The 10,147-nt window shown below is 43.8% G+C and overlaps 1 protein-coding gene across 1 annotated transcript in view; it reads left to right on the top strand.

Moving 5' to 3' along the window:
- The window catches only part of LOC123730826 (sodium/potassium/calcium exchanger 5), a 16,989-nt gene extending 7,597 nt beyond the window's left edge, over positions 1 to 9,392 (top strand). Inside the window, exons 8-9 of the mRNA XM_045708967.1 lie at positions 6,743 to 6,844; positions 8,360 to 9,392. Of these exons, the coding sequence (XP_045564923.1) occupies positions 6,743 to 6,844; positions 8,360 to 8,682 (425 nt within the window). The 3' untranslated portion in view covers positions 8,683 to 9,392. The remainder of the gene's footprint in view (positions 1 to 6,742; positions 6,845 to 8,359) is intronic.
- The last annotated feature ends 755 nt before the right edge of the window (positions 9,393 to 10,147 follow it).

The following is a 10,147-nucleotide window of genomic DNA, read 5'->3' as shown; positions in this document are numbered from 1 at the left end:
TAAATATATATATATATACACTACCGTTCAAAAGTTTGGGGTCACTTAGAAATGTCCTTGTTTTTGAAAGAAAAGCACAATTTTGGTCCATTAAAATAACATCAAATTGATCAGAAATACAGTGTAGACATGTTAAGGTTGTAAATGACTATTGTAGCTGGAAACGGCAGATTTTATATACATTGGCGTACAGAGGCCCATTACCAACAACCATCACTACTGTGATCCAATGGCACGTTGTGTTAGCTAATCCAAGTTTATAATTTTAAAAGGCATAATTGATCATTAGAAAACCCTTTTGCAATTATGTTAGCACAGTTGAAAACTGGCCTTAAGACTAGTTGAGTATCTGGAGCATCAGCATTTGTGGGTTCGATTACAGGCTCAAAATGGCCAGAAACAAAGAACTTTCTTCTGAAACTCGTCACTCTATTCTTGTTCTGAGAAATGAAGGCTATTCCATGCGAGAAATTGCCAATAAACTGAAGATCTCGTACAACGCTGTGTACTACTCCCTTCACAGAACAGTGCAAACTGGCTCTAAGTTCCTCTGTCCAGTGTCTGTGTTCTTTTTCCCATCTTAATCTTTTCTTTTTATTGGCCAGTCTGATATATAGCTTTTTCTTTGCAACTCTGCCTAGAAGGCCATCATCCCGGAGTCACTGTTCACTGTTAACATTGAGACTGATGTTGTGTCGTACTATTTAATGAAGCTGCCATTTTGTTATGTTACAGCCTTATTCTAAAATGTATAACATTTTTGTTTAATCCTCAGCAATCTACACACAATACCCCATAATGACAAAGCTAAAACTGTTTTGTTTTTTTTGCAAATTTATAAAAAATAAAAACAGAAATACCTTATTTACATAGGTATTCAGAACCTTTGCTATAAGACTCAAAATTGAGCTCAGGTGCATCCTGTTTCCATTGATCACAGTGGTAAATTCAATTGATTGGACATGATTTGGAAAGGCAAACACCTGTCTATATAAGGTCCCACAGTTGACAGTGCATGTCAGAGCAAAAACCAAGCCATGAGGTCAAAGGAATTGTGTCGAGGCACAGATCTGGGGAAGGGTACCAAAAAATGTCTGCAGCATTGAAGGTCCTCAAGAACACAGTGGCCTCCATCATTCTTAAATGGAAGAAATTTGGAACCATCAAGACTTCCTTGAGCTGGCTGCCTGGCCAAAATGAGCAATCGGGGAGAAGGGCCTTGGTCTGTGAGGTGCTCTAGAGTTCCTCTGTGAAGATGGGAGAACCTTCCAGAAGGACAACCATCTCTGCAGCACTCCACCAATCAGGCCTTTATGCTAGAGTGGCCAGACGGAAGCCACTCCTCAGTAAAAGGCTCATGACAGCCCGCTTGGAGTTTGCCAAAAGGGACCTAAAGACTCTCAGACCATGAGAAACAAGATTCTGTGCTCTGATGAAACCAAGATTGAACTCTTTGGCCTGAAGGCCAAGTGTCACGTCTGGAGGAAACCTGGCACCATCCCTACAGGGAAGCATGGTGGTGGCAACATCATGCTGTGGGGGTGTTTTTCAGCGGCAGGGACTGGGAGACTAGTCAGGAGTGAGGCAAAGATAAATGGAGCAAAGTACAGAGAGATCCTTGATGAAAACCTGCTCAGGACCTCAGACTAGGGCGAAGGTTCACCTTCTAACAGGACAATGACCCTAAGCACACAGCCAAGACAACGCAGGAGTGACTTCGGGACAAGTCTCTGAATGTTGAGTGGCCTTGCCAGAGCCTGGACTTGAACCTGATCGAACATCTCTGGAGAGACCTGAAAATAGCTGTGCAGCAACGCTCCTTGCCCAACCTGACAGAGCTTGAGAGGATCTGCAGAGAAGAATGGGAGAAACTTCCCAAATACAGGTGTGCCAAGCTTGTAGCATCATACCCAAGAAGACTCAAGGCTGTAATCGCTTCCAAAGATGCTTCAACAAAGTACTGAGGAAAGGGTCTGAATACTTATGTGAATATGATATTTACATTTTAATTTTTTTTATAAATTAGCAAAAATGTCTAAAAAACTGTTTTTGCTTTGTCATTATGGTGTATTGTGTGTAGATTGAGGAGGGGGGAAAACAATTCAATACATTTTTGAATAATGCTGTAACCTAACAAAATGTTGAAAAGGTTAAGGGGTCTGAAAACTTTCCCAAGGCACTTATATATATATATATATATATAAGCATTGATAAAAATGACATAAGGATATATTTACTTACGATAGTGACCCTCCAGAGGGTCACTATCGTAAGTAAATATATCCTTATTGGTCTGGAGGGTCACTAGGTAAGTAAATATATCCTTATTGGTCTGGAGGGTCACTAGGTAAGTAAATATATCCTTATTGGTCTGGAGGGTCACTAGGTAAGTAAATATATCCTTATTGGTCTGGATGGTCACTAGGTAAGTAAATATAATCCTTATTGGTCTGGATGGTCACTAGGTAAGTAAATATAATCCTTATTGGTCTGGATGGTCACTAGGTAAGTAAATATATCCTTATTGGTCTGGATGGTCACTAGGTAAGTAAATATATCCTTATTGGTCTGGATGGTCACTAGGTAAGTAAATATATCCTTATTGGTCTGGATGGTCACTAGGTAAGTCAGGCTCCTCTACATCAGTGTTACCATTGTCTGACGTCAGATAGAGTGACGATTCCCTCTACATTGTCTGGTTAAGGGATGAGCTTTGCGTAGGAGTGACGCCACCTGTCGGAAAACAATGTCATTTTTATCAATGCTTTTCACAATATATCCTCAATACACAATACATCATTCCTCAATATATTGCCTTAGGCCCTGTGTACACTCAGGTTGTACAACTGATGTACAGTACATTTGACACAATGTTTGAGTTGTCTGAACCGTTCTTGTGTCTCCACAACAATTGTGTAATTATTTCTGTGCAAATGTGTTGTACCTTATAACTTGTGTGTGTATGAGGTCTAAGTGCCTGCTTCCAGACTGCAGGTGTTATTGAGCAAAACATTTGCAGGTTTTACATGAAAAGAAGGAATCACATTAGTTTATACCCTTTTCCTGTGACTCAATCAGAGAGTTAAGGAAGTCCAAACGAGGAGGTTTAGAAAGTGTATGAGAACATGTCAGATGTTATAGTTGAGTCACATGCTGATTCCTGGGATTCCAGAGCAGAGCTGGGTCCTACAGGCTTAGTGGAGCTCCAATGGTCCGGTGGCCAGACACTAGCCAAGCCAGCACCGGGATTACACACATACACGCACACACGCATGGATACACACACATGTGAACGCATGCACACATGCAGATGCATGCAAATGAAGGCACACAAACGCAGGTACACTTAAACACATTAAACACAGACACAGACATAGACAGAAGCACGTACACACACAACATGCACACATTCACAACGCGTGCACACACACACACACACACACACACACACACACACACAGCAGTCGGATTACCGCCTGCTTCACCTCACACACTGCATGGCTGCCAGGAGACGTCATGTGAGCTTCGGGTGGGAGTAGCCTCTAGGCACAGATCTAGGATCAGCTATCCCCAAGCTTTACCATTACAGAGAAAACACAAAGAACTAACCTTACATCAGCGTTGAGGACTGATGTTGTCATGTGACGTTGGTAGACATGAGAGTATAATGGGATTATTATGTTTTAACCTTCAGAACAGCTCACATGAGACAGAGAGAGAGAGAGAGAGAGAGATGGGGGAGAGAAAAAGAAGAGAGAGGGATGGGGAGAGAGAGGCAGAGCAAAAGAGATGGCCTTATGGGGAAGAGAGAGAGAGAGGGAGCGATAAAGAGAAACCAAGAAAGGGAGGGGGGATAGCAGAGAGAAAATAAAGAGTTCAACAATGGGGGCATTTGTGTGTATTTCCCTGTGGTGTTTCTCTGTCGTCTGAACTTTGTAATGTGACCAGTAAGACTTGGGATTTGTGAGGAGGTACAGGGGGGAAAGATGAAAGAAGGGATGGAGGGAGGGATGAGAGAGTGGCGCAGCGGTCTGCATCTCAGTGCAAGAGGCGTCACTACAGACCCTGGTTTGATTCCAAGCTGTATTACAACCGGCCGTGATTGAGAGTCCCATAGGGCGGTACACAATTGGCCCAGCGTTGTTAGGGTTTGGACGGGGTAGGCGTCATTATAAATAAGAATTTGTTATTGACTGACTTGCCTAGTTAAATAAAGGTTAAATAAAATAAAATGGGGAAGGGACTCCTTTAAAGTAGTGTTTCTAAACCATTTTGCACTGTTGTCCACCTGAAGCCTTTCTTATTGTGTTTCCTGTGTTTTATCTACCTGTATCCTGTGTGTTTTATCTACCTGTATCCTGTGTGTTTTATCTACCTGTATCCTGTGTGTTATATCTACCTGTATCCTGTGTGTTATATCTACCTGTATCCTGTGTGTTATATCTACCTGTATCCTGTGTGTTATATCTACCTGTATCCTGTGTGTTATATCTACCTGTATCCTGTGTGTTATATCTACCTGTATCCTGTGTGTTATATCTACCTGTATCCTGTGTGTTATATCTACCTGTATCCTGTGTGTTATATCTACCTGTATCCTGTGTGTTATATCTACCTGTATCCTGTGTGTTATATCTACCTGTATCCTGTGTGTTATATCTACCTGTATCCTGTGTGTTATATCTACCTGTATCCTGTGTGTTATATCTACCTGTATCCTGTGTTATATCTACCTGTATCCTGTGTGTTATATCTACCTGTATCCTGTGTGTTTTATCTACCTGTATCCTGTGTGTTATATCTACCTGTATCCTGTGTGTTTTATCTACCTGTATCCTGTGTGTTTTATCTACCTGTATCCTGTGTGTTATATCTACCTGTATCCTGTGTGTTATATCTACCTGTATCCTGTGTGTTTTATCTACCTGTATCCTGTGTGTTATATCTACCTGTATCCTGTGTGTTATATCTACCTGTATCCTGTGTGTTATATATCTACCTGTATCCTGTGTGTTATATATCTACCTGTATCCTGTGTGTTATATATCTACCTGTATCCTGTGTGTTATATCTACCTGTATCCTGTGTGTTATATCTACCTGTATCCTGTGTGTTATATCTACCTGTATCCTGTGTGTTATATATCTACCTGTATCCTGTGTGTTATATCTACCTGTATCCTGTGTGTTATATATACCTGTATCCTGTGTGTTTTATCTACCTGTGTGTTTTATCTACCTGCATCATGTGTAATTTATCTACCTGTGCTCTCTATGTTAGGATAGACCCTGGGTGTCCCAGATACAGTGATGGGCCTAACTGTGATGTATGACATATCTGACCCTGTGTTGTATCTGACCCAGTGTTGTGTTCTATCTGACCCTGTGTTGCGTTCTATCTGACCCTGTGTTGTGTTGTATCTGACCCAGTTATGTGTTCTATCTGACCCACTGTTGTGTTCTATCTGACCCAGTGTTGTGTTCTATCTGACCCAGTGTTGTGTTCTATCTGACCCACTGTTGTGTTCTATCTGACCCAGTGTTGTGTTCTATCTGACCCAGTGTTGTGTTCTATCTGACCCAGTGTTGTGTTCTATCTGACCCTGTGTTGTGTTCTATCTGACCCAGTTCTGTGTTCTATCTGACCCAGTGTTGTGTTGTATCTGACCCAGTGTTGTGTTGTATCTGACCCAGTGTTGTGTTGTATCTGACCCAGTGTTGTGTTGTATCTGACCCAGTGTTGTGTTGTATCTGACCCAGTGTTGTGTTCTATCTGACCCAGTGTTGTGTTGTATCTGACCCAGTGTTGTGTTGTATCTGACCCAGTGTTGTGTTGTATCTGACCCAGTGTTGCGTTGTATCTGACCCAGTGTTGTGTTCTATCTGACCCTGTGTTGTGTTCTATCTGACCCAGTTCTGTGTTCTATCTGACCCAGTGTTGTGTTGTATCTGACCCACTGTTGTGCTCTATCTGACCCACTGTTGTGTTCTATCTGACCCAGTTCTGTGTTCTATCTGACCCAGTTCTGTGTTCTATCTGACCCAGTTCTGTGTTGTATCTGACCCACTGTTGTGCTCTATCTGACCCACTGTTGTGTTCTATCTGACCCACTGTTGTGTTCTATCTGACCCACTGTTGTGTTCTATCTGACCGACTGTTGTGTTCTATCTGACCCACTGTTGTGTTCTATCTGACCCACTGTTGTGTTCTATCTGACCCACTGTTGTGTTGTATCTGACCCACTGTTGTGTTGTATCTGACCCACTGTTGTGTTGTATCTGACCCACTGTTGTGTTGTATCTGACCCAGTGTTGTGTTGTATCTGACCCAGTGTTGTGTTGTATCTGACCCAGTGTTGTGTTGTATCTGACCCTGTGTTGTGTTGTATCTGACCCTGTGTTGTGTCTGAGAGTAACAGAAGACTCTGTACCCCACAGTGATGGGCCTGCTGTCCTGTGTATCTGACTGAGTGTCTCTGTGTTGTAGTACTGAGAGACTCTGTGTACAGTGATGTGCCTGACTCTGTGTCGTGTATCTGACCCTGTGTTATGTCTGAGACGTAACAGGAGAGACTCTGGGTATCCCACACAGTGATGGGCCTGACTCTATGTCCTGTGTATCTGACTGTGTGTTCTCTGTGTTGTATGTAACAGGAGAGACTCTGGGTATCCCAGACACAGTGATGGGCCTGACTCTATGTCCTGTGTATCTGACTGTGTGTTCTCTGTGTTGTATGTAACAGGAGAGACTCTGGGTATCCCAGACACAGTGATGGGCCTGACTCTGTTAGCTGCAGGGACCAGTATACCAGACACAGTGGCTAGTGTCATGGTCGCTAGAGAAGGTAACTACTACTGTAGCTCCATTTCTGATCCTTTCTGACCTTTAGTCCCCCTGAGATACATCTCTTTTCCAGGACAGTAGATACATAGAGACATATTATTTCAGAGCGAAATAGAGCCCACAGCTGCAACTTATTCCACTTGATGTCCCCCTTATCATAATTGTTCAAGTCATACTTAAGTCCCATCTCTCTCTTACACTATATACACAAAAGTATGTGGACACCCCATTGCTGACAGGTGTATAAAATCGAGCACACTGCCATGCAATCTCCATTGACAAACACTGGCAGTAGAATGGCCCGTACTAAAGATCTTAATGACTTTCAACATGGCACCGTCATAGGATGCCACCTTTCCAAAAAGTCAGTTTGTCAAATGTATGCCCTGTTAGAACTGCCCTGGTCAACTGTAAGTGCTGTTATTGTGAAGTAGAATGTCTATGAGCAAAAACGGCTCAGCCACGATGTGGTGGGCCACATAAGCTCACAGAACTGGACCACCGAGTGCTGAAGTGCCTAGTAAAAATTGTCTGTCCTCGGTTGCAACACTCACTACCTAGTTCCAAACTGCCTCTGGAAGCAACGTCAGCACAAGAACTGTTCGTCGGGAGCTTCATGAAATGGGTTTCCAAGGCCGAGCAGCTGCACACAAGCCTAAGATTACCATGCGTAATGCGAAGCGTTGGCTGGAGTGGTGTAAAGCTCGCCACAATTGGACTCTGGAGCAGTGGAAACGCGTTCTCTGGAGTGATTAATTACGCTTCACCAGCTGGCAGTCCGACGGACAAATCTGGGTTTGGCGGATACCAGGAGAACGCTACCTGGCAGAATGCATAGTGCCAACTATAAAGTTTGGTGGAGGAGGAATAATGGTCTGGGCTGTTTTTCATGGTTTGGGCTAGGCCCCTTAGTTCTAGTGAAAGGAAATCGTAACGCTACATCATACAATGACATTCTAGACGATTCTGTGCTTCCAACTTTGTGGCAACAGTTTGTGGAAGGCACTTTCCTGTTTCATCATGACAATGGCCCATGCACAAAGCAAGGTCCATACAGAAATGGTTGGTCAAGATCAGTGTGGAAGAACCTGACTGGCCTGCACAGAGCCCTGACCTCAACCCAATAGAACACCTTTGGGATGAATGGGAATGCCGACTGCGAGCCAAGCCTAATTGCCCAACATCAGTGTCCAACCTCATTAATGCTCGTTGTTGAATGGAAGCAAGTCCCTGCAGCAATGTTCCAACATCTAGTGGAAAGCCTTCCCAGAAGAGTGGAGGCTGTTATAGCAGCAAAGGGGGGACCAACTCCATATTAATGCCTGACGAGCAGGTGTCCAAATACTTTTGGTCATGTAGTGTAGGTAAAACAGACATGTACAACATAGTGTTATATGTCATTTTACTTGTCCCCTCTCTCCTCCCTTCGCTCCTCCGCTCTCTCCTCCCCTCTCTCCTCCTCTCTCCTCCCCCTGCTCCTCCTCTCTCTCCTCCCCTATCTCTTGCTCTGTTCCAGGTAAAGCCGACATGGCCATGTCCAACATCGTGGGTTCTAATGTGTTTGACATGCTGTGTCTGGGTCTTCCCTGGTTCATTAAGACAGTGTTTGTGGACACGGTCAACCCTGTGGAGGTCAACAGCACCGGTCTGGTTTTCATCTCCGCCACCCTCCTCCTCTCCATCGTCTTTCTCTTCGTGGCGGTCCATATAAACGGCTGGAAGCTGGACTGGAAGCTGGGGATCGTCTCTCTGTTCTGCTATGTTGTTTTTGCCACTCTGGCCATCCTCTACGAACTGGGCATCATAGGGAACAACCCTGTCAGACTGTGCGGCGACTGATACACTGATAAACACACAGAGACGTACAATAACACACACAGCGCTGCTGCAGGCCGCACTCATCAGACTGTGTAGTGGCTGAGTGCCAGAGATGGAGTCCACACTGCAGCCCTCCCCAGAACCAGACCACCCAGAACCAACCTCTTGACACTCAGACCATTTATACAGAACCCAGATACAGGGCCCAGATTCAGAGTCTCAGAGTTAGAGTACTAATATAGGATCAGGTCCACCCTGTCCATGTCCTCTTATTCATTATGATCTAAATCAGTGGTATTGGAAGTCGGGTCGCGACACCACTAGCAGTTGGGTTTGTGGACAGATTAGGAGTGTTGGATCACCAAATTCAAATACATTTTTAAAAGATAAAGGCTACATCTCAAATGACACCTTTCCCCAACTTAGGTCTCTGGCCAAAAGAAGTGCACTTAAATGTATGTAGGGCAGGGGTATTCAACTCTTACCCTATGAGGTCTGGAGCCTGCTGGTTTTCTGTTCTACCTGATTATTAATTGCAGCCATGCCTAAATCAGTTCCTGAAAAAATGCAGTGGATCTGGCTTCAATGTCCAGAGTTGAGTTTGACAGTGCAGGGTGTGATTTGAGATGCAGCCCCATGCAGACTCCATACTACCTGTGAGAATGACCCAGCAACAATGCCTTTCACCTCTGACCTCTTAACTCGGGAAATAAAGCTGCTTTTTAATATTCTACTGGACTCCTCTGACCTTATCTTGTCATTACCAGAGAGGAAGAGGCAAAGTCAGAGGAATAACTGTCACCAGTAGGTGGCATTTACAGCATTGTTTTCACACAAGCCTAGTTTTTGTATGGAGGTCAATGATTGTCATATTTGGTCAACCAAAAAATGGAATGGCCTTCTTGCTACATGAGGTTAATTTCATCAAATAGTAGTTTCACAATGCTTAGGTTATGAGTGTACTGATATAAGTAGGACACATGACTTCCCAGCAACTTTATACAGGAGTTGTGCCTGTTCACACGTGTTTCTGCCCTCTCAATGGCTAGAATGGTCCCACCTGAGCTTGCCTCCTCCCGACTGCATTCCATTTTTAAAGACATCTTTCATTGTTAGAGCAGCCACTAGTCTGGTCAATATAATGGATAACCTGTCATTACTCAATGCTGGTGAACGAGGAAGGTGAATGAGGGAGGGAAGGGGGTATTGTCCATGCAGAACAGATAAGCGTTTACAAGCAGCCTGTGTTGCTCAACAGTGAGGACAGGCTCGTAATGAGAAGAAACTCAAAAGTTTCCACTGGTCTTGACTGTCAGGACAGAGCCCGAAACTGTTTAAGATAAAGATGAAGGCAATAAAGTATCCATTCAGTTGTCCACTTCGCATGAACACCATTTCAGTTGGTGCCCAGTTCCAGCTCGCAGAGCTGGTTTAAGACTCCCACAGTATATACTAACCAAAGACCCTATTACATTACTATGATACT

Source organism: Salmo salar, chromosome ssa26 (genome assembly GCF_905237065.1).
Source record: "Salmo salar chromosome ssa26, Ssal_v3.1, whole genome shotgun sequence".
Classification (NCBI taxonomy): Eukaryota; Metazoa; Chordata; class Actinopteri; order Salmoniformes; family Salmonidae; genus Salmo; species Salmo salar.
This window is presented reverse-complemented; position numbering and strand designations above follow the sequence as displayed.